The following is a 24,913-nucleotide window of genomic DNA, read 5'->3' on the forward strand; positions in this document are numbered from 1 at the left end:
GCGTTATATTTAGAACGACCTGGCTTTTTCATTCCATACTTCCGGCACCACGGTATACTAAACTTAATTTTCACAATTGTAGAGTAGCTTTCTTCAAAGAACCCTATTTTTGCTTGGGCGGTATGATCTTGGTTTCTTTCACATCCTTAGTCAATGAAACAGTAAAAAGCATATTTTTAAATTGTAACTCCCATATAGGTACTAAAAGAAAAAAGCACCAGATGACACTATGATCGCTTAGTTCGTTTTATATGTTTTTCAGAATAGAAGTTTACATATTGTATTATACAGTTTGTATTTGCAACAGAAAAATAACAACGAGTTTATTATAGACCGCGTCATTGGATTAAAGGAAGAATTGTTTATAATGGAGATCATGACTGGCAAGCAATATCCAGTAGTACTTAAAACAGTATTTGGCTCTTATGATGAATACAAACAACACTGCAGAAAGGTAAATAACCTACAGCAATGACATTGTAAACAAAAACTCTTGCTATTCACTGTATACTGATAATTAATGATTAAATATAATAATCTGATTAGATTTCATTAAAGAAAACGAGAAAAACATATTTTCGAGAAGAATATTTAAAAATGAATAACATATCAATTAGCATGCTTCGAAACTGTGCACTGTTCAACTTATCATTTCGTACTGTCCTGTTTATGAACTCTTTTTGATGCTAATATTTAGGCAATACACATGTATCGACACAAATTTCAGTCGTCACATTCATTGCTAAGAATTCTGGAGAAGACACCTAAATGTTTGTGTCTTATTTCATGCCTGAAAACTAATTTATGGAAGCAGACATTTTGTATTCTTACTTCACTGAGTGAGGCATCGTTGATTCTGTTCCAAATCTGTTTTCTGGAACATCTTCCGCTAAGTGAAATCTTGCGACAAGTTGCTCCAGTGTCTGACTTTTTCTCCGTACTCTATCAAGACGTGCATCACGTGCAAGACGAAATCGACATAGATATTCGTCATAGTCCTCCTTGGTAAGAATCAGTCTCCCATCAGGAGTAACTCCCCCTATCTCCATGTTCACCATTGGCTTTGTCAAGATGCTCAGATCCGGTAAGGAGATAGATGTTTTCTTGGAATTGAATCTTTTCAAAAATTTTGTTTTCCCGTTTAAACTTTTCATTTCTTTCTTTTGCACGTGTTTAGAAAGCTGTGTTTCAAACTTGTAATCACTCATTTCCTTTTCATCGCCATATCTCTCCTTCATTTTATCTTCCATATTTGTCTTAACATCTCCATGCTTTTTCATAGGTTTTGCAGCTTTATAATATTCAATACTTCGCAAAGCAGAATCAGACTCCTCTGAATTGGGATTAAGTTTCATTTTCATGTTTTTGTTGTTGGAAATTCTTGCACCTTTTGTGTCAGTAAAATGCTCAAGACCAGCGATGTCCGCCTTCCGACTGCAATTACCATTTTCTGCAAGAGTTTCAGTGTTCCTCCCGTCGTAAAATGTCGACGACAATTTTTGATGCATTTCTCGTGTGTCTTTTCCCTCCGTACCAGAATGAATATTGATCTTGTTTCTTTGTTTGACCTGTTCTGCCATTCTTTGCAAGAAAAGAACCCTCCTATTTTCATATCCAGAATAATAAGACTTTTCCTCAATCTCGATGGCTCTTATTTGCTTTCTATGGTTTCTCATCAGCTCGATTTGAACTTGATACACTTTTCTTGAACGCATTACTTCGAATAGCTCTCGCTCTTTCAAGAAATTGTCTTCAAATTTAGCCGGACTAAATCTAGGCATCGTCATTTATTTTCATATATGCCAGTCAAATGACATGTGTTTTTGACAAACAGAATTTAATATCACCTACAGTATTATTTCTGATCCTTTACTAAGTCTGTGATTCCATTCTTACACAAGTCACAAATTACAGCGTGTTTGGTTCAACTTTAACTTTGTGGCACTTGTACTCGCCTGACAGACTTTACAGTCATATTCATCCCATTTCCCCGTGATCATGTGACCCGACTGGAGAATTTACATATTAAATCCATGAACACATAAAGCACTTGAAATGTCTATTGACAATAAAACAACTGTAGTCCAGACCACTTTCAATACTTCAAGTTATTGATTTCCTCACTTGACACTACTGATCTCTTCTATTTGCCAAACAAATACTCTCCACTATTATTGTCTCATTTATTGAAGAGGCATTTTTATAGTTCAGGCTAACAAATACTTATGGAAGGCTGATGTGTCCCTGGATATATGATAGCATGATGCTTGTGATCACTCAGTGTAAAATGTTCTGATGCTTATCTTTAATGAATCGGACAGTTTATGCACACGCTACACCCGAGTTTAGCATTAGCTTTTATTGTTAGAAATTTTGATGACTCAGGTAAATCAATAGTTGCTTTAACAAATCAGCAGATTTTAATAATCTTTCAAAAACAATTGCCAAGGTTCGATATGATAGAACCTAAATACCGTCCTCAGGACCAATTAAACATAGTCGCGTCTGTTGTTTTAGTATCACTCCAGATCGAGACAGTGAACAAACAAAGATAAACTTGTGTTGCTATGGATACAAACGTCGTTTTCAAAGTCTGCCATTAATTTTTCATGATAAAACACAACAAGGATACGGTATAATTGAAAGATCAATATGATGTAAACAAATGAGTAGAAAATCACAAAGGTATCCTTGTAAAATATTAAATATATGTGAAAAGTCGCTTAGTGGGCTTTTATAATGTTTGACATCCTCTACTAACTGATAAGTCAATACCTGTTTCCATGATCTGGTATTGGTGGCTGAAACTATTGTCTCAACATTCGTAGAAATCACTGGGGCGATACTAACAACTCATTAAATTGGGTTTAAAAACAAATAATTCCTACTAAGAATAAAGAATAAAGTTGGTGGATACGCTGAAATGTTCATTTTTTTATAGGCATAAATATAATTCGTCAAACAATTTCACAATCATTTACTGAATTGTATGTGCGTACGTACTTGTTTTTCGTTTGTTTAAGACCCCGGTAAGTTCTGTTCTAACGTAACTGTAAATCAACAGTTACATATGATGGGATATTAAAAAACTTCCACAGAATGATTTATTAGATATTTTGAAAGTAGAGCTGTCACCATTTTGTGGTGCTTCAATAAATTAGACACTCTAGATTTATAGATTTATATAACTAAAATGTCAGTATTATGATAATAAATTTGGTCAGTAGATATATAGGAAAGCCTTATATTCACTGCCTAATAAATATATTACCATAATCGAAAGTGACGAAATAACATAGCTTTCGGCGTAAACCATACATAATTATTTTTTCAATTTTTTTTTGGGACTTAAGTCACACTCACTCGGCAATATAAAAATACCATTTTAAATAATTTAAGATATTACTTTTCTTTATAAGACTAAAAGAGTAAAGTACATTTTTGAAGGCACGTTTCTAGGAAGAAAATAGCAGTCAGTCATTTAAATTTACTCTCTAAATAAATTATCTATAATCTTTATAATCTATAATCTTTATTTACTGAAATTTCATTTTAAAGGCAATATTGCATATTTTATAAAAATAAAGTTGCATCCCGTAAAATTCACCCTGGACAGAAAATGTATCTAGTCATATGCGATTCTTGATATACTTTTAACCTTGGCAAATGTTAAAGGTAAATTTGTACTTCAAATAGCAAGACCTACAATCACGACCAAGGGAATAAACCACATGAAATTCTGTGGTGGGAAACGTGAAAATGTATACGTTAAAATTCGTAGCATCTGAAAAATTACAACTTATATTGTAGTTATTTGAATACTTTACGAATTAAAAGCACAAAACACGTGTAAAAGGTAGAAACCAGAACGATAAAATACTATATCCATCAAACAAGGACAAATTAGCAGTTTGTTCATTGAGCACTCAAGATCCGCCACAACGCCGGAAACTGACAACAATATTATTTGCTCCACCACTGTCGAGAGAAATTATGCATACTGTGTGGCATTCAGGGAACAGCGATCAACTAGTTTATGAAACTTACTCCCTGACGTCTCCTCAGACTGCATCGCTTGCCACATCGATACCAGTGTCATAGTAACGGAAGACATTCAGTAAGCATGACAAAAAACATCATACTGACTCACTGTTGACTGAAAATGGTTTAGATGAATAACTGAATAATATAATAATAATAATAATAATAATAATCTTTATTTCGAGACCAGTGCCGACATAAACCAACTTTCGTTTGCATCTACTGCGTGTTCTTTACATCTACGACAGAACTGGTTGGATGTATCAAAATAAGTTGTTCATTTCTAATAAGACATCTCATGCATACACAGAACATAAGTAGTCTAGATGTTGGGAAAAGTTGATGAAATAAAGGTGTACAAGTGACTTAAAACATTAACCAGAACCTTGATTATAATATTAACTGTCTGAGACTTGGACTCCGTAGTCACAAGAAAAAGCAATGAGTCACTATAAATTTTAATAAATACATGACGAAGAAGAACAAACAAAGCAAACTAAACACAGACACGAGAAACACTTTAATCTATACATCTAATAAATATATATTTCTGTGACTGTTACCTGAACATATAATTATTTTTTCTCTTCAATGCGACATTCCAAGTATGACCATACTGATGAAACAAAAGGCATTAAAACAACTGAAATAAATCTCCTAAAACAAAGTCGTTTTTTTGTCAGTGACCTTGGCCTCGAGGCGAAGAGGGTGAGTGCCATGCTAAGAGTCATCAAGGGGTTAGGGAAATAAAATGATAGGGAAAGCCTTTTGTCATACCTTAATAAAAGCTAAATGTGACGGCTATGATTGGCTTCTCTACTATCGTAGGCATGGGAAGAAGAAGATGAACGAAGATAATGATAAAAATACACAATTCGGACATGAACGTTATGTGAAACAAAATCAGGTGACGAATTAACCTATTTAAATGTTTGTACAGGTAAAAAGTTCAAGAAATCAGATGAAAATCAATGCCAGTGTCTTCGGGCGATTAATATGACACTGAATAACCAGTGAAGACAAGTAGAACGTGAGCCTCACCACGAAACATAATCTTTATAAGTGTAAAGGGTCCTTTTCAAGGGACGTAACCTTTATAAGTAATATGTTGATTGAATTCCGTTGAAAATAATTTGTATTTGTTTGTTCTGCTATTTAATTCTCTCAATTTAGGACTTGTTTCAAACTGGAGCCGCAACTCACACACACACACACACACACACACACACACACACACACACTCATACACAGATGCATGTTATAGTTAAGTACCAACGGATTTGGTGATATCATCCTTCTGTACAAATGACAAATGACTTCATCAATTATTGAATGATAAAAGCATTCAATAAATTAACAACTTTTTGCAAACTGTTACCAATAAACTAATATACCTAGATTTATATAGAGATGTATATACCCTAGATGTTTATTTACACACAAAAAAAAATTGGTCTAAAGAAAGAGTGAAACCAAAATTAATTATTTGCATTTGACAACGCAAGCAGCCGTTTTACAGTCATGGAAAATTCATCTGATTATGAAAATACGTTTCAACGATATAATGTTCATATGCATGGAGCAAGAAAGTTTTCAGCTGTCTGTAGTGTCTAAAATAAGTATTAAATATCGTTTATGTGAATATTGTTTGTACACTTTTTCCAGACACTTTGTATTATTTCATCAACCTCAGTAATCTCACCAACCCTTTTTGAAAATTAATCCTCAGTTTAATTCTATTCTATAAATACACAGTCACGCAGACACCCGTGTGCACACACATGTGCACACACAAGCACATTTATAGAAGCAAATTATTTCATTTTTGTATCAATCTCATTAATCTAACCAACCTTCTTTGAACTCCATCAAACAACCTTCAATCCGAATGTATTATTTACACACACACACGCGCGCGCGCTCGCGCGCGCACGCACGCACGTGTGCGGGCAGGCATGCACCCACATATATAAACGATTACATTATTATGCATCTGCGAGCACAATGGAGGTAAGATTGATATGCAAAGCCAAGACTGAGGAAAGCTGAATATTTAGGATGAACATAGCTATCTCTAGATAACCCTTTACACACTAACAGGGATTATTCGGAGCAATTCGTAATGGTTAGTTTCTTTTCTATTTGGATTCATATGGATACAATAGCCGTGTGCAAAGCGCCACGTCATGGGTTAAAAAATACACTAATATATATTAAAAACAAAATGCAATAAGACAAAAGTTGATAATACATCATCAACACATTCTTGCTTATATAGCTGCCTCATATTCGCTAGCCACGGGCAATAATCCGCTTCACTACTTTATCACCCATGTCCGCCTGTGCCGAGACTTTCTCGCTTCTTATGAATATGCATAAACCTGCTTAGCCAATCACTGCGAGCGCGGGTACATTTTTCTTGCCATTATGTCCCAACATCACCTTTCGAACAGTTTAAATGAGCCAGTCAAATTTTCTCTTCCACCCCCAATAAATTATTGATCGATATAACAAAGTTAATTTTCGTTGTTGTATACGCGATTATTAACTTGTGTTTTGATGACGTATTTTAGTTTATGCAGATATTGAAAAACGAGGAAATCTTGGCACAGGAAACCACGGGTAATAAAGGAGTGTAGCCTGTGGTTTGAGACGATGAAGCTGGCTAAGAGTGAAGAAAATATGATAAGATATTCTGACAGTAAAATGTTGTATCATTATGTACAATTTCTTTTCATTTGGAGGTATATCGTATCGAAGTTCACCGTATAAACTATACGATATCCGCGTGAACATGGCTGGGGAAGATCCTATGGTAAATTTCAATTTTATACCCGCTATTCATCCTAATCTTTATTCACGTTTGTTACCTTGCCATTCCATCTATCAATGAAAGGATTTAAAACGAAGTCTTGCTACAGCGTTATCAAAGACATTCCATACGACACACACGCAGACATTTATATTATTTGTAAATTTGTCTCCCTGCTCAGAGTTCTCTGTTGCCACAAGGAAGAACGTGTTAATGGGGGTTGAAGGAGGGGGACTTGGGATTTTATTTCAGTCTTGGATATATTTTTCAAATTTATCTAAAGATACATTTTTTTTTTAAACTAAAAGGATGGATGGAATAAAGTCTTTAACTCGACAAATCAGAGCAAGGGAATTTTTTCAAACAATTAGCGACCGGAAATTATTTCAGAAACATTCAAGCCCTACACGAAAATCAAGTCCAAAAAATGTAAATTAAACGGTCAGTTCCTTTAGTCTTAGTCCAATCAAGGGAAAAACAATGTGGCATATCTTGACATAATATTATGTCGTGGGGTGTATGCGTTAATATTCGTAGTCCTTGGTTCCAATATCTCTCTTAGAGGTAAAAGATGTTGGAAAACTGTGCAATCTAGATATTTTTGTATGTTGTATAATCAGTACATGCTGAATCTTGGGCTATCCCAACAATGATTTCCAAACTTGTACGTTTCAAGTATGGATGATTCATGTTTATTAGAAACAAAACGTAATGAAGCTTGGTTTTATAATAACTCATTTAACCTTACGTGTGATGCTAAAACCAAATGATATTAATAAAATGACACCCACTCAGCGCTATTTTGTTTCTCTAGCTACTGCATAGCATGCACTTTAGTTTGTTGGTGAAAATTTACGTTTCTGTTTGTGAGTTTGTGTGCATCTCAGTAATCAGCAAGCGTTATGCCTTCAAAGGTTTTGATCAGATGAGCAAGACAGTTTTCTCTTCAGTCCTTCTAATCCTAAAAGAGATATAACTGAAGCAACCTCTACAAACGTTGACGCAAAACAAACACACCCACCCACCATTCAACGTTCTTGTTGAGCTGCATATATATATAATTAATGTTGACATAAATCACCTTCGAAAAACATGGAATGCATCCATCCATATATATATATATATATATATATATATATATATATATATATATATATATATATATATATATAATAAGAAATGATATTGTCTACATGGCCGCTTTCCTCGGATTGTGAATTTTAACTGGCGTCCGTTCTTCTTTTTCCATAAGATTCCAGTCTTCTTGCCGTTTCTTCAAAACCATCAAGTATCTATAAGAAATATATAGTGTCATACAATTTGCTAAGTGAATTAATTTCATTTGATTTTCCAAAATAAATATTTTTGAAGATTAAAACTTGTTGCACTTTTCTTGAAAGTTAAATTGATGAAATGAAAATGTTCGTACCGCCCATAAGATAGGTATTTATCACGATGCACACTTGTTGCTCAGAACACAAAAGGCATTCATTATGACTAGTATTTACTAGCATTAAAAACTATAGGTAATACAGCATGGAATTCAATAAAAGTCTTTAATAATTTGTTTCTTGCCTCTGAATTATTACGTTTACAAAACACAGTTTATACTGCAAGACATGACTTGATTCTGGCATCATGAAATCTTGGAGAAGATAATGAGTTTGGTGCACTTAAAACACATGTTAGTAGTAACGGTGCCACTTCTTCTCTCTCTCTCTCTCTCTCGTCAATAAAAGGCAATACTTTTGTATTTGCTCATCAAGCCACTTTCTGTGTTTCAATTCTAGCCAGGTCTTTGGAAAGTGCTTCCTGCTTCCTAGCTTACATCCGAGTAGAGCTCCTGCCACCGCAGCGTTAGTGTCGGCGTCACCACCCTATACGGTAAAGTATATAGGCATACTGGGTTTAAACCATACAGAATGGAAACACTCAGTACGATTTTCTTTTTTGAAATCAGATGTGTACTGAATTTTGCCTCGTAAATTTGACAACCTACAATGTGTGACTGTTGTAGATGTTTTCTTAAATAGTAGAGCAGACCGTTTAAAGTTAAGTTTACTCTAACCATAGTTTCATACAAATACAGTGTTATGGCCGTTCTCCCACACCATACATACACAGCTGAAATGCCATTCCGGTATCCTGATAATGATAAATTTAATTTATAACTTATTTACTAACTATCTAATTAACTAATCACCAAACCAATCAAATTACTAATGAAAATAGACAGCTTTAGACCGGGGATAAACTCTGACACATTTCATTAAGTTATTGCAGTAAATGTTTGTCAGGTAAATGAAGTTTAAGAGTAACAATGATCAAAATGTTTAACGTGTGAACGACACCCTTTATGCAATCATATTACTCACCTAATAAATTCATACCCTATGCATATTTAATCCTACAAATTAGGAATTATACATTTTATCTGAAACATATATTCTCCATTGTCAACGGAAAAGACATGCGCGCTTCCGAGTAGTTTTAACTATCACAGTATTTCGGTACAAAATGTTTGCCAAATAGAAGAGTTTGCCTTGCCTGCATACTATACATGCAAAATTGTTTTGAGTGTTCCGGAGCTTTGCATAACACCAATCATTCACAGTTCTCTACGCATTACCTCCCTTGCGCGTTGTTATAAATCCTACCGTTTGTTGAAATTTTGAAGGGACATACATAAAAACGGTTTGTTGTATATCATCGACGTCGGATACACTCTTGTTTCCCATTTTATATCCCAAACCGTACAGTGAAAATAGCATTGTATATTCATTTATTTAACTCCGACGTTCGAACATTTCACACGAAATACAAAACAGCGTAAATATTTCTCGAGAATTTGACAAATAGTTTCTATTCTATAAAGAATAACAAAATATACTATTTTTTATTAATTTAAAAAATATGGACAGCTTCATAAGCAAGAGGAATATGGTGCAATTATCAACCTTTGTTCAGGTGAATAGTAAGTTTTATGAACCTGTTAACCTCATACTGATCGACGCGAGGTAATGTTTTGTTGGGTCTTTTATGCTTCGAAAAAGAGTTCTATAATTGCTTTAGCCACATGCCTTTGAAACTATCACTGAAGTAAATGAAATTACATTATAATTAAGGAATAATAATAAAGTATTATAAAGAGATAGATGATAAAGAAAAGGTTGGACACCAATTTTCTAGGCAAATGGGGGTGTAGAATGCACATTCGTCATTTTGTCGATGCGATTCAAAATATTTTTCAAAATCCTACCTAATGATCCGTCTACATGTTAGCATGACTGCAAAGAGAGTAGTTTGAAAGTAATCTACACAACTCAATGCGAATACAACATATAGAATTGGGGGGGGGGGACTGTGTGTGGCGCTGCAGAATAGTTGCCTAACACCAGTCGAAATTATTTGGCTTTTTCTGTTCATTAAGAACAGTTCACACGGTGATTTTTTTGTTGTTGTAAATACAAGGTAGGAAACTCCGAAACCAGAATGATATCCGCCCCCCCCCCAAAAAAAAAAAAAACCAGTTTGAATTTTAATTCGAGTAAAGAACATATATACAATTAAATTTTTAAAAATTCCATTGCTTTTTTCATGAAACATTTCAGACTTAATTACTGAGTGCCAATCAAGCAGATTACACGCGCGAACTTTATCTTGGTAACGGAGTTGCACTATAAATGTCTCATGTTGAATTCACGGTTGTGTCTTCTGGATTACTTTGCAACTAGTATCCTTAATGACATGCTACCAAGGCGAAAGCATGATTATCATTCATTGAACTTTCAGTACCAGGGAAGAAAATGACAAATTTTGATTCCGGATCCCCATCCACCTAGAAAATCAGTTTTAAGAAACAACTTGGAATTTATTTTGCTTTAGAATTGTACAGATGTTATTTCATTTCAATGACACTACTAATGTATCAAAATTAAGTAAACACATGAGTAAGCGACATGAAGAACGACCATGCGATATGAGGAAATACTGCATATCATGTGACATTCAATTAAAACTATATCCCACAAAAATCGCGTAACAGATGCATTGGGTACGCTCGACAGATATTATGAACTTCTGAGATAGTAACAGGCGTAAGGTGAAGTTGTTTGCATTTGCAAAATGCACAATGGAGATAATTTTGGCATACCTCTATACTTTTTTTCATCTACTGTGGTTGAAATATTTTTTGATATTGTACTTGTGAAAATTGTTCATGATCTAAGCACACACATAACCAAAATGGCCGCACCATGCGCTCCACATATCAGCCTGGATTCGTCTTAAAAAAATTATCTTTACCAGTTATTCAAATAGGGAAAACTAATTTTGCCAAACAAGACAATACCAGATTCTTAAAGAACAATGAATGAATTACCAAATATGTAACATCTGAGCCATTTCTTTTATAATTTACACGTGAAGTCCGAGAAGTGAAAATGACCAGGCGGACCTAACAGTTTTTTGATCTGTGCACATCTGAAGTAATGCCAAGGTGTGTACTCTATAACCCAAGTTACACCCATCAATCATACACCAATATAAAGAAAATAAAAGGTTCTTTTAACAATACCTAATATATACAAAGTAATTCGTAAATGATTAACATCACCAGTGGAGAAAACCGGAGAGATTATTTTGCTTAAAAAATCTAACCTATGCAAAATACGAAACCTTAGAACGCCACCGTTATCGTAAATATCACCACGTTCTGTCACCTAACGGAAAGCCCTTTCTCACAAAAGTTATGATAAAGGTACTATTCCGTAAACCTCGACGCCTGTCCTAAAAACGAATATGTCATCTTCTCCTCGCCACTCATAGGTTTTAGCAATGCATTATGATCATCGCTAAGGCTTGATTCGATGGAACACATATGATACGAAAATAGTCGAATTTGTTAAAGTAAAAGCGAGCAAGAAAAAAGTGGGACAGCATTCTACACTGCATGTATTTCATGACTACGTTTTCATCAGATTCAGACGATCATTAAATTCAGGATCAAAGTTATGATAACGACTGAAAAATAAAATGAAAACACAAAGAGCTCTGAAAGACAACGTTTCTTTCCCGTGCAAGTTCTGGCAGGTTATACGAATCAAGAAAGACTTTCTCATCATATATATATATATATATATATATATATATATATATATATATATATATATATATATATATATATATATATAAGATTATGTGTATTAAATGCATATCAACTGCTGTACGTTCTTATAAGTACTTACACTCATAACAACCTCCTGCAAAGCTTGTCGGAAATCATTTTGTTTTAAAGCCCAGAAACCCGCTCCCAGGCATTTGTAAGTGTATCCAATTGTATTCTCTTCATCTAATTTAAGTTCTGACAGCTTCACACACAGAAGGTATTTCCGCAGGACTTTTTTCTTGAATAATAATAATAACAATAATAATAATAATCACAATCATCATCATTGTAGCAACAGCAGCAACAATTTAATATACATAGTAGGCAAGGTGGAACATTTTTATGTCTGAACTTTTCTGCTGTGAGTGTCCTTATGTATATTGGATTTACCTTCAAAATAACGAAACCAAAGAAACCCCGTTTTACTGGAAAATCTTACCAATCCCTTTGTGTATGTAGAAGAGCCATTTATTATGACATCTTGAAATTAAAAAATATCTAAATATGTCAACCGCATGACATACATACATACATACATACATATACACACACATACATACATACATACATACATACATACATACATACATACATACATTCATACATACATACATACATGCATACAGACAGACATACATGCGTACACGCATGCGTACATATATACATATCCAGTCCATCGTCGATTCTAATGTACACATATATTGGTCTTTATCTTGGACAATAACCACACCTCAGGTTTTGACTGGAGGCAGTTCGAAGCTTCAACAAACGCATCTTCAATTATCGTATCAACAACGTATTCCCCATTTGGTTTTAAATGTCGACTTCCCCGCTGTAACATCAGGCTGATTGCAGTACATACAGCAACAGCAGATGCTTGACACCTATAACGACAAGTATATGTACGTTATAAATTATACCGTATACTGGCCGCCATTTATAACCTATCTTAGTCTGCAAAAAGGCCTTCCACCCAAAACAAAAATAACAGTAAATATTAAAGCAAATACTCTTTCCACATGCAAGGGTTCTTTGAGAGATCATGGTTGTCACGGAATAATTATACAAGAAACAAACAAGACAGAGCACACTACAGCAAGTCTGATAAATGTCAAGGCGGACCACACAAACAGGTAACAATTATATCAATTACAAGCACATAAACGTAAATAATAATAATAATAATAATAATAATAATAGTAGTAGTAGTAGTAGTAATAATAATAATAATAATAATAAGAAGAAGAAGAAGAAGAAGAAGAATACTCTCTACAGTAATTGAGGTCACCGTCAAATATTACAAAATACAAAACAGGTAAACATAATGAGTGCCATGTTGTAAAGAAGTTAAATATGGTGTTCATGATGATTATACATAAACAATTTCCTATAATCGGTGCATAATAGTATACAGATGTAATACCTCTAAGTATATATGATTTGGAATTTTAACGTAGCTTTAACAATTTTTCAGTCATATCGCTACGATGTCTGCAGTGTGACAGTTTATAGTGATATCTAGCACTGGGGCATCATGCCACAGACATGTAGCATGATGTCCGACCCAGTCACACTATCCTGACGTCAGGCCGACCAGTTCTAAGACTAACCTCTTAATGCTGAGCGCCAAGCGAGGCAGCTGTTAGTACCATTTCTGCAAGTCTTTGGTATGACTCGGTTAGGGATCGAACCCACGACCGAGAAGGACTCTCTAACCACTAGGCCACCAGAGAGGTTCTAAGTATGTATGTATGTATGTATGTATGTATGTATATATATATATATATATATATATATATATATATGCACATACATGTCATTGTTCATATATAGAAACATTGCTTATGTCAACATGAAGTCGGTAATGTATTGATAATTTTATTCCGTCAAGCGGTTTTGCATTATCTTCATGGATGCTATTAAGAAACGTCATATGTTCTTTCAAAGCATTTCTATAAATAAATAATGTGACAGCATTATTATGTCAGTTACTTCCTTTTTCAGAAGGCGAGATAAAATAAATTCTTTACATCGATTCACAACACTTGTGTACAAGAACACATCTTCACGAATGACGAAACTGTTAAAACACTCTACTCTCTGAGCTTAAACAAAGCAAAGTAAAATAAGCTGAATAGAAATGCATTCAATTTATGAAACGAGTTGAATAATTTCCAGGTTGGGCGAACCTTGGCGAACAAAAACTTGAAATTATTCAACGAGTTTCATAAATTGAATATTAACTCATTACCCATTTGATATTTTGACTATCATATATGTTTTATTTTAGTTGAAAGAGTCTAGATAGGAAGAAGAACACAATGAGTTTTGATATTTTATTTTAATTCCAACTCAGTGTCTGCAACTTTCTATTATTGCGCTTGAAAAAAAATAGTTCCAGACGCACAATTCAATAACCATTAATATCGAAAATTAGATTTGTGTACACATTATGATTTAAAGAGCTACTGTACTTAAAAGTCAGTGGAACATTTGACTCGGGCAACATCATTTTTCAAAAGCGAATCTCCCAAGGAAATTCCTGCTTAATGTGAGAGTTCACTCGGGTAAGAAGTAGCTGTGGTATTATTTACTTTCAAAATAGTACCATCAATAAATATGTTGACGTCACCGACATACATGGGTTTCGATCGGACTGTTGACGACGTTCCTTGAAAAAGTGTGTCGTTTTCACCATGGACGTTCACCACATATGCAGTGTTGGATAAGGACGAAGAAATAGAACTTCAATTTTTTGGGATATTAGTGTGAGGGTTAAGTACTTGTTGCAGACATTGTACTAAAACTACTACAGAGTGATACCTAGTATGGAGTTATTTTTATTTGATTGGGAAGAATGCTGCGTTGTACTTTATGTAAGCTGGCCGACCAACATTTGTCGACATTCTGATCATAGGAAAAGTGAGTTTTTAATGCTGTGAGTTGCCATTGAAACTAAATTTGTCATAGGTGGGTCGCAAGATCCATACTGCTTGGTAATAGCAATATAAATGATTATGCCTGTTTACACCAGACTACCAAGCGTTTGTCTGCATAAGCTGTTTGTGTTAGTGTCAGACAATGTGATGGATTTTTACGGTGTTACTACATTTTCGATTTAACTATGAAACGCTAGTTTACTTGGGTTGCTATTTTAGTTTGATATTGGAGTAACCGCTACTGTGCGTTTTTGTGATAGTTGCTCTATTTTTCCTAATGTCCAAAGATTAACTAGGAAAGAGGAAGGCAATATATAGACAGCGATCAAGAACAGACGATCAAGATTATTACATACTAATTTATATTGCTATTACCAAGCAGTATGGATCTTGCGACCCACCTATGACAAATTTAGTTTCAATGGCAACTCACAGCATTAAAAACTCACTTTTCCTATGATCAGAATGTCGACTATCAAGTTGGTGACAGATATAGTAAAATCATGTGCTTCCATAAGGAGGAACCAGACCAAATCCCACTTTTGCAGCCAATCAGTTATGATAAAACGGAGATATTATTTCAATAGCCTATTTTGGACCAATCATATTCACAGAAAACGATACGTTGATTTGTTAAAACACCAAAAATAATAAACCGCAAACACTGTGAGTAAAGCGTACAAACTGTGTGATAAAAGCACCGTGCTGTCTATTATGAGCGTGCATTAGTGCATTGATACAATGTATAATGTAGTCCATGCAAATAAATAAAAGCATTTTTTTTTTACTTTTTAAAAATCACCTAATATTGATTTGCAAAGGGTCATATGAAAACGTATGAGTGTAACTGGTACAATGTGTAAAATATCCTGTTTTAACTTTTCACAGATTTCGAAATATTAGAACTATTAAGGGCAGGTTGTAATTAGTATGTAATAATCTTGATCGTCTGTTCTTGATCGCTGTCTATATATTGCCTTCTTCTTTCCTAGTTAATCTTTTGTGGTTTGTGGGCTTAACGCACACGAGGGACTATGCATGACGGCCACTATCATGGATGAAAGAAGAACCCCGGCAAACACCGAAAAAACCCAACTACCCACTGGAAGCTACTGACAAGCTTTCTCACATATCCACGTTTTCATCTGACATCAAGAGCGAAAACAATTTTAAGGAGAAGGAAAACAAAACTGAAGACATGCAGAATTCTATCAATATCTTCGTATGCAAAGCTACCCAGAGGAAATTACCAAGAAATGAACATCTTAAGGGAGATAGCCGTGAAAACATTGACCCATCACCATATGGAATTACATTAATTACAACTTACCACCCACTGAACACTAATATCTTCCCGAATGTACAAACATGTTAACATTTGCTTCAATGTTGTGATAAAATAAGAGTGTTTGGAATAAATTAAAATTATTAATAGTAAGAGACTATCCATTCGTACAATGTCTAAATTTAACTTCATTACACGAGAGGTCCGAGTAACCAAACATGGTATAAGAAAACGTAAAACATGTTCAAATAAAATAGACACAAAAAACTCATTTAAATGTTTAATATAAAACAAGACAAGGATTGTAATTCCAAAATTGTAATTAAAGTATTGACATCTGTGTAATGTGACGGCTTTTACAAGGTTTGACAAAAAATTAACTGTAAGGTGTATGAGCCACGTCACACTTTGTATCGTTTCATTAATGGACTTTACTTTCATAACATACAGTGCAGGGCCTGTAATAAGCTCATTTCTTTCCATTTTTTTTTCTATGGTGTTTCTTTAGTCTCCCGTTGTCCAGTGTTTTTAGAAGTCTCGTCAATTTTGTAACTGACTTTTTTATTTAGTTATTTTTTGTGCATTCAAGTGTGTGTGAAAAAATTGTCTATATCTCGCCTTACAAACAAATATGTATTTGACGTAACATTAACGTCAATTTTTTTATTTACAAATTCACTTTGAAAGGATAATGTATTTACCTGAAAAGCAGCGACGCCGATGATGCAAATTAAAAAAACTGTTGAACAGACTGAATGTGTTCTTTTACATTCGGAAATGATACGGCATATATTTTTACCCCTGTTATATTTACCATAATTTTTATTTTTTGCAAATTGAAAAATGAGAATGTACCTTGAATCAAAGTGTGTTGTTTGGCAAATATCTATAGCATTTGCATACACCTTGTTTCGATCCCACCAGTCATGGATTCCAAGGATGCTGGTCCTCATAACTCCTCCATTTGGGGCTAAATATCCCCCACTCTCTTCCCAGATTTCCTTAGATGCCTAAAATATTTTAAACAAGTTGTCCATAGAAGAAGGGTCTCATTTAATTATTAGGCTAGTTACAGCTACTGAGAGGAACGTAATATTAAACATTTGGACGCATTAAATATTTAAAATACACCCACGCATACATCAACATCAAATTTTCATATTTACCACAAAACAATTTCGAACACTACAAAAGGAAAGTGAGTGAACTGGTCGAATGGGATTCTTAGATTCACCTTTAAAGAGAAATGTCCGTTGTTTCTGAACAAACTAAATGTTTGGTCTACATTCTAGATCTCGCTGATGTAACGGCCCAACTCAGTTTTCTTAACGTTTAATATCGCAATATCCTTGACCGATTTCTACACAGGAACAATGTTACTTTCCACGAATATATGTAAGATATTATTTCGAAATGTATGTCTGCTCCATAAAACAAAAAAGCGGGATCAATATAAATACGGACGAAGATGTCAAAATTTATTTGTAAAACAGAAAGAATACACAACATTAACATTTAGAAAAGCTAGTCTTACTTTATGTGGATATTGTTCGAAATCACCCCTAGAAACGATGGCATACGTTGTGTGACCCATATCCAGACCACACGTATCACCAAGATCTGTGAAACCGTTGTCCTTCCAGTGGACCAGCCTTCTCGCAAAATCTCTTGGATCTACCTTTATATAATACATTATTAAAAGGTAATCAAAGAGTATTCAAACTCAAAAATATGAATAATAGATGAACGACACTGTTTAGCCATGCACTAAATATATTGTGTCTCACGATTTAAGGATATAGGTATTTTGTTTGTTTTTTTGGGGGGTCACCATTTTTAATGCTGATGACCCCTCATGATTTTTTGTCCTACCAGCTTCAGTCAGTGAATATTATGGAAATTTCTTTGTGTATATTTACATTAGATTGCTTCTATTTTATTTCAGTTTTCATTTATTTGTGTCCTATAGGAACTTAACGTAATTACTGACTTTAAAATATCATTTTACTGAAGTAATGCATGCACATATACAGGTTCACAATGGCATTGTATTCATTTATTGCACAATATGACAAGGCTGTTAATATATTCCAATTTTAAATTGAAGAAAGCTAAATGGCGATAGCTAACAATGTAACTCTTGATTCGACTGATTTATTATAATATTTTTTAAAATTATTTTCTGAAATGAAGCATGTATACTTTGATGTTGGATGAAACGCACAATTACTGATTCTGGTACACAAGGACTTGGATTATGTTTTAATAATCACCAGTACAATCTATGACAAGCAGAACTATGCACAGTGTTTACTTTTACACTTTTCAACAATGCGAAGGTATGTCATCTAAATCCGTGGTGAAATAAGGATTCACAGGAAAACTTTCATGGAATAATTGGAACAGTCTAAACATGGTTGAATATAAAATAGACAGCCATGGTTGGTAGATAACGAAAAACACAATTCTGTAAAAAGAATCTATAGAGACCTTATCATGACTGTAACTGAAAAATAAAATAAAACAAAACTATAGACAATGTTGTATTAACGCAATGACTCTTTTTTTTTTTACAGATTTGACTTAGAATGACTCAGGACTGAAAGTAGCACTTGATCCTTAAGGTTCAGGCTTGGAAATACAAGATGCATGCACGCACGCACGCACGCACACACACACACACACACACACACACACACACACTGGTTTAATCCACACATAAGCTTGGACCAATGATGGGTCTATAATAAGGGTTACAGCTGTCATCACGAGTATTTTCAAATTCAATTAATGAATGTTGAATAGCAATTAGTACCATGAAACATTAAGGCAAACCACATTTGAGTAGGCCCAGATTATCTCCCTTTAGTCTTGCTTGGTAATAGAATATTTTTGTTCATAATAAATTGATTCTGTATTGCATTTTTGAAATATGCTTTTATAAATATATATGTACGTGTGACTTCTTACTACCTGGTCAAGGATAGTGTAAATGGTTTATCTGTACCTGAATGGGAAATCTATAAACCTGCATAGCTGAATACTTTAACACTCAACACATATACATTATATTAATTGTGTTTCCATGTTTGATAAAATTTTATCTTGATTATTTGTTCTTTCATCTATTGATCGATAAATGAAACGGACACAGCAGAGAAATAAATAAACACATGTGCATAAGTACTTTAAAACAGTTCTATAAATAATGCCATAATAACTTCCTATTTTAATGATCTTTACAAAATAAAATAAAATAATTATGACTCTCATATTTAATTACGACTCCGTCCTTGTCGGTAAGAGACTGCATTATTAAAATCATTTGGTCCGAGTCATCCGTCCAATCACCAATCTCCCAACGTTTTCTATGCTGGTCCTTTATTTTGTCTCCGTATTCCAACTCCGCTTTGTGACTATAATACTGTAATTAAAACGTGAAAATGTTGACCTGTTAAAACAGCATAAAGTGTATTCTGACAATAATAAATCATGGTAGGTAAGCGCAGTTTGTACACAAAAAGAAGCTATCAATTACATATTTTTTCCCACTGGCAATCGACTTTGTCTGATTTTAAGAAGAACACTCAGTTTGCTAGGTTTTATCCTATCCAGTAATGTCCAACAATAAATTTGAAACAATGTGAATAGAGCATCGTGTGACAGTATTCAATGTCTTCCCAACTGACATGCACTTCTAAACAGTCATCAAATTCCTGGAGATGGATTATCGATAATATCATACTACTGCGAACATAAACATATACTGGCCATATCTCTTGAGTAACAAGGCCGAAGTTGTGTGTGCATGTATATATACGAATGGATCAATATATATATATATATATATATATATATATATATATATATATATATATATATATATATATATATACACACACACATAGATACTGCATGCGTGCATATGTGTTATGAGTGTATGTATTGTATGCATTAATGGATGTCCTAGTGTCAGCATACAGTGTGCGTTATTGATTTCAACTCACATAATATGCCTCTTTCTTTGACATGAACTCCGTCAGCAGACCAATGGCATCACCAATACATTGTCCATACAGTGTAGCGAATATCTGTTCATCTAATTCAGTGTCCTTATGTTGAGATGTTCTAGAACAGGACTGTTCGCTATATTGCTTTACGTTGGCGTCTGTCTCTGATTTGTAATCAGTTTTGGTTAATAGAGTACCCATGTCTACTTCCTGTCTTTCATCAGTTTCCATCCCAACTGTAACTGACCCAAAAGTGAAGTATAACTATTTACAGGGCCAACAATCTACGTCACGGGAAGTGATGCATGGCGGGTAATTTGATCCGCCATTTTCGACTGAACTGTCGATTCGATGCAGTTTATTTAATGTATGCGTATTTTGAACTATCCAGCGCACCAAAGTCAGCAGGTTTTCAGAGTATTATCGCTGTTAAAAAGTCTCCCATGCGCTGATGATAATTTCAAATACCTCATCGAAGATCGGTTGTGGTGTTTGAAGAAAGTACACGTCATACAATACCCAAACAAAGATAAACGGATCAGCCGATAATATGCTGTCTCTGGTACACACCATTATTTACCTGAGAGGTTTGATTTATACTAAATTCATAGCAAAGTGTACCTTCAATCAAAGCGAAAATCCAGCATTGTTTCTTAAAATTCCTGGAATGCATCACTTCCGATGACTTAGTTTGTAGGAAGTGATTTAAAAAGATGAAACGGAATGCAGATTCTATCTAGCTGGTAAAAATAAAAAGTGTTCCATTCACAGGCATACATTTCTTAGTATTACTAGCATGATGTTTAAAACATGTAATACAATTGCTTTGAAATTCATAACCATAAAGGTCCCAGATTATGATTATAGTATAATGGATGCTACTCCTCATTCCTGTGTTTAATTCTAACTCTTTAGAGAAAAGAGTCGTTTAATTTGATGAAAGTGCCCTTGCATTTGTTAATAATCTTGTAGTTTTAATTCCCACTAGATATGTGACAAAACGTTTGCAAACTTTTTTTAATGATCGAGTCTCTCTTTCTCTCAAGGAGCCTCGATACTTCAGTTGGAAGAGCGCCGGACTCGTAATCCCAGGGTCGCGGGTTGGACACCTGTTCATGCCAGCCCAGATCTGCCGCTTCGGTATTCTTAGGAAAGGAACATAACTCCCATTTTCCCATTTTCTGGGCATGATATAGCCGATGATGTTTTATGTCAGAAGTATGTTTAAACCAACAAAAACAGGAACAAAATGTTCCCTACTATATATGTACCTGTACGTCTTCGTTTTATCTATCTGTGAATATATATATATATATATATATATATATATATATATATATATATATATATATATATATACAAATCTAGCTAACCAGGTGAAGTTGATGCTACCATCCAAGGTGTAGAAAGGTGCATTTCTGACGTGAAATCATGGATGGCATGTAACAAGCTGCAGATGACTGATGATAAAACTGAGGCCATTCTGATCACAACACAAAGACTTTCTCGTTCACATCCTTTACCTCAAACAATGAATATCAGCAACACCAACATTAAATTCACACAATTAGTACGAAACCTAGGTGTTATTCTGGACAGTACTCTCACATTGCACCAACATGTCATGAACATATGCAAGGCTGCATATCTTGAGCTGAGACGCATCAGTTATTCGCAAATATCTTTCAGCTGATGCCACTAAAACACTTGTGTGTTCATTAGTACTTTCAAGACTGGACTATTGTAACTCAGTTATGTCTGGTTCATCTCAATATCTTCTCCAGAAACTTCAACAAGTTCAAAACACAGCTGCCCGGATCATACTTAGAGTACCACGATCAGAGCACAACTACCCACTACTCTGTACCCTGCACTGGCTATCCATTCGATCAGAATCAAACACAAAATTTGTTCTCTTCGCTACATTTCACTGTCGGACTCTAGTCCAACATACCTATCCGACCTCACCCATGTGTACACACCAGCAAGATACTTACGTTCCTCTTCTGACAATCGTATACTCATTATTCCCACAAAGAAAACAAAGTCATATGGACAGTGTTCTTTTGCATACCAGGGCCCAGCAACATCGAATAAAATTGCCCACTGAACTTAGACACAAAGACACAGTGATCCCATTCTCAAAACTCACTTATTTCGACTGCAAGACCACACTTAAAGACCTAATAATGTTTCCTACCTTAAATATTCTCAGCATGTTTTTTTATGCTTTCTAATTTCATGTTGTTTGTTTTTGCAATAATATCATTATATGTTTTTTTTCTCCATATCTTATATGTGTTGTCTAATGTTGTAAAGCGCTTAGAACTTCTAAAGATTAGGCGCTATACAAAGTCCTCATTATTATTATTATTATTATTATTATTATTATTATTATATCTACATCACCTTGACATGATATGGTAGTATATCAATCACCATTACATGATTTAATGTTATGTCCATATCATAATCGCTCGTACTTGTGCTGTTATGACAATAACATGCGAAGTTGTGATTTTATTGCAGAAAGGACTTTCAGCGGTGCTGGAGGAGTTCGAGTTACAGTCATATGGACGAACAGTCTCGCGAACAGCATAACAGCACCATAATTATTCAGACGCTTAAAAAAAACAGCATTAGGAGGCTAAGCCTAAACACGGAGTAAGACTTTGTCAAGCAGTCTATGTAACAAAAACTGCTGCTAATTTAATTCAAAACGTAATGCAGTTTGATAAGGTTTTCTCATATTTATCTACTCTGTCGTTCGTTTTATATTTTTAGTGGATGTTGGACACGGCTGATTAACAAAATAATTGTTGAAAGAATACACTGTTTTTGTATTAATTATATTCCTGAAGGTCATCGTTCTATATTTAGTTAAAACACCATCATATATGCAACGAAACATTATCAAAGTTTCGCATTATTTTCGTTGAAATGGTAGAAGGCCAAACGGCTTCCTTTGCTTTCGTTTTACCAGTGCTTGCATATGCACCTTAGATTGAAAATACAATGCATCGGTTTGACAGACTTTAATCAATGACGTTATATGTACTTTAATTCATTCAAACACAAAACTAAACTAAGCTTTCAAGTGTATACCACTAACATATTCTCTTACATGCATTTTAATACAAAACGTATAAAGATGAGGACAAATTACCTACCTTTATTCTTCCTCTAAGTGAAAACGACAGCCATCACTGACCTAATTGTCACTAAACCCGGTTTTCAGAAAAAGCACATGTACGGAAGATGTACATCGAAAAAGATTCGTATCGAGGGCAGTACACAGCTGCATGCAAATAGTTCTACGGTAGATAGACTACATCGCTAGGTATCGGCCACATTCGCCAGTCGCTTTCCTTAGTCGCTATGAAGTAGCCATACATCCCATCAGTATACACAAATTATAGTGTTTTGTATACAATGGAAAGGAACAATTATATGGTAAAATGATAAACTGTTATGATGAAAACAAGCCGGTCCAGCAAATACCTTGCTAATCTTCCCAAAACCTATTGACACATATGTTACACACAACATTTTCGCTTTCAAAAAGTATCAAAAAACAAAACACAATGGTGGTTTGGGAGAGAAAGGAAGATTTCGTAGATAGAAAAATTCGCAGGGTAACACTGTTATCCGTAAGACTCAGTCTCAACAAACACTTGCCGAAGTAAATTTAATTTTGTAGATATGGCTTAACTTAGGAAAAAGCAAAAAAATATTCATCTAAGAATATCCCCATTTTTGTATAAAATGTTTGCTTCCCGAAGTATACCATGCAAACACTTTACTTTATAAGTTAGCTACACTATTCTTGTAAAAGAAATCTTAAACAGTTTTGGTGGTTGCAGGAGCAAGATATTTTCATTATATTTATTACCCCTAATACTCTCTCTCTCTGTTAGAGCTACATTAAAAATCTAAATCACACACACACACATACACACGCACACTTTCTCTCCGTTAAATCTCTCTCTCTCTCTCTCTCTCTCTCTTAAAGCTACATTAAAAATCTAAATCACACACACACACACACACACACACACTTTCTCTCCGTTAAATCTCTCTCGCTGTCTTTCTTTCTCTCTCTCTCTCTCTCTCTCCTGAGACGGATAGACCAAAATATATTACTTATTTGAAAGTGAAATATACTTAATTTTGCGTGCGTAGATGCACATGTACACAAAGGAATGCTGTCAAGATATAATATAACCATGTATATCTCGTCTAATACGCTGTTGTATAACTATTCCTTCTTATCTAAAGCGCATGCATTTGTGTTCCAAAATAAAAAGCCTTGCCATTTGTTTCAGTTCTGTTGCACCTTTTCCAGGAATCATTCATGATATTTTTTGTTCACAACCAGTACAGCAATTTTAACATAATTACATCGGTAACTATTATTATTCAACTCTCTCCCAATGTAACACTATTTTAAAGCCTTTTTTAAATTTTGACACTTTTCTTAACAAATTATTATTTTCTTCTTCTTCTTCTTCTTCTTATTATTATTATTATTATAATTATTATTATTATTTTAATAAATTTATTATTATTATTATTATCATTATTATTATTATTATTTTAATAAATATATTATTATTATTATTATTATTATTATCTAAGCGGGTCGTATGTGAGGGCCGA

The 24,913-nt window shown here is 34.2% G+C and overlaps 2 protein-coding genes across 3 annotated transcripts; both read right to left on the minus strand.

The window, feature by feature from the left end:
• Positions 1-232: 232 nt before the first annotated feature.
• On the minus strand, positions 233-4,398 carry LOC149807535 (uncharacterized). Its single transcript, XM_089967537.1, has one exon. The coding sequence runs from the start codon at positions 1,785-1,787 to the stop codon at positions 828-830; it is 960 nt and encodes a 319-aa protein (XP_089823663.1). The 5' UTR covers positions 1,788-4,398; the 3' UTR covers positions 233-827.
• A 148-nt stretch (positions 4,399-4,546) lies between these two features.
• On the minus strand, positions 4,547-23,528 carry LOC149807536 (uncharacterized). Of its 2 annotated transcripts, none has more exons than XM_089967523.1 (9): positions 23,425-23,528; positions 20,252-20,496; positions 19,528-19,668; positions 17,779-17,922; positions 17,100-17,254; positions 12,751-12,904; positions 12,100-12,258; positions 8,600-8,730; positions 4,547-8,145 (listed from the first exon to the last, which is right to left on the minus strand). In XM_089967523.1, exons 2-9 carry the CDS (start codon positions 20,483-20,485, stop codon positions 8,043-8,045), a joined length of 1,221 nt encoding a protein of 406 aa, XP_089823649.1. In that variant the 5' UTR covers positions 20,486-20,496; positions 23,425-23,528; the 3' UTR covers positions 4,547-8,042. The 2 variants fall into 2 exon arrangements, with proteins under 2 accessions (XP_089823649.1, XP_089823655.1); XM_089967529.1 differs by having other exon boundaries at positions 20,252-20,490; positions 23,425-23,483.
• Between the last annotated feature and the right edge of the window lie 1,385 nt (positions 23,529-24,913).

Source organism: Sinohyriopsis cumingii, chromosome 1 (genome assembly GCF_028554795.1).
Source record: "Sinohyriopsis cumingii isolate HCF-2022 chromosome 1, ASM2855479v2, whole genome shotgun sequence".
NCBI classification, from domain to species: domain Eukaryota; kingdom Metazoa; phylum Mollusca; class Bivalvia; order Unionida; family Unionidae; genus Sinohyriopsis; species Sinohyriopsis cumingii.

Coding starts and splice junctions, on each gene's coding strand:
- LOC149807535 (XM_089967537.1), bottom strand. CDS start 1,787: ATGACGATGCCTAGATTTAGTCCGGCTAAATTTGAAGACAATTTCTTG.
- LOC149807536 (XM_089967523.1), bottom strand. CDS start 20,485: ATGGAAACTGATGAAAGACAGGAAGTAGACATGGGTACTCTATTAACC. Junction 19,669..20,251: donor CAAAGAAAGAGGCATATTAT/GTGAGTTGAAAT, acceptor TTTTAATTACAG/TATTATAGTCACAAAGCGGA. Junction 12,905..17,099: donor ACAACACACTTTGATTCAAG/GTACATTCTCAT, acceptor TTGTCGTTATAG/GTGTCAAGCATCTGCTGTTG.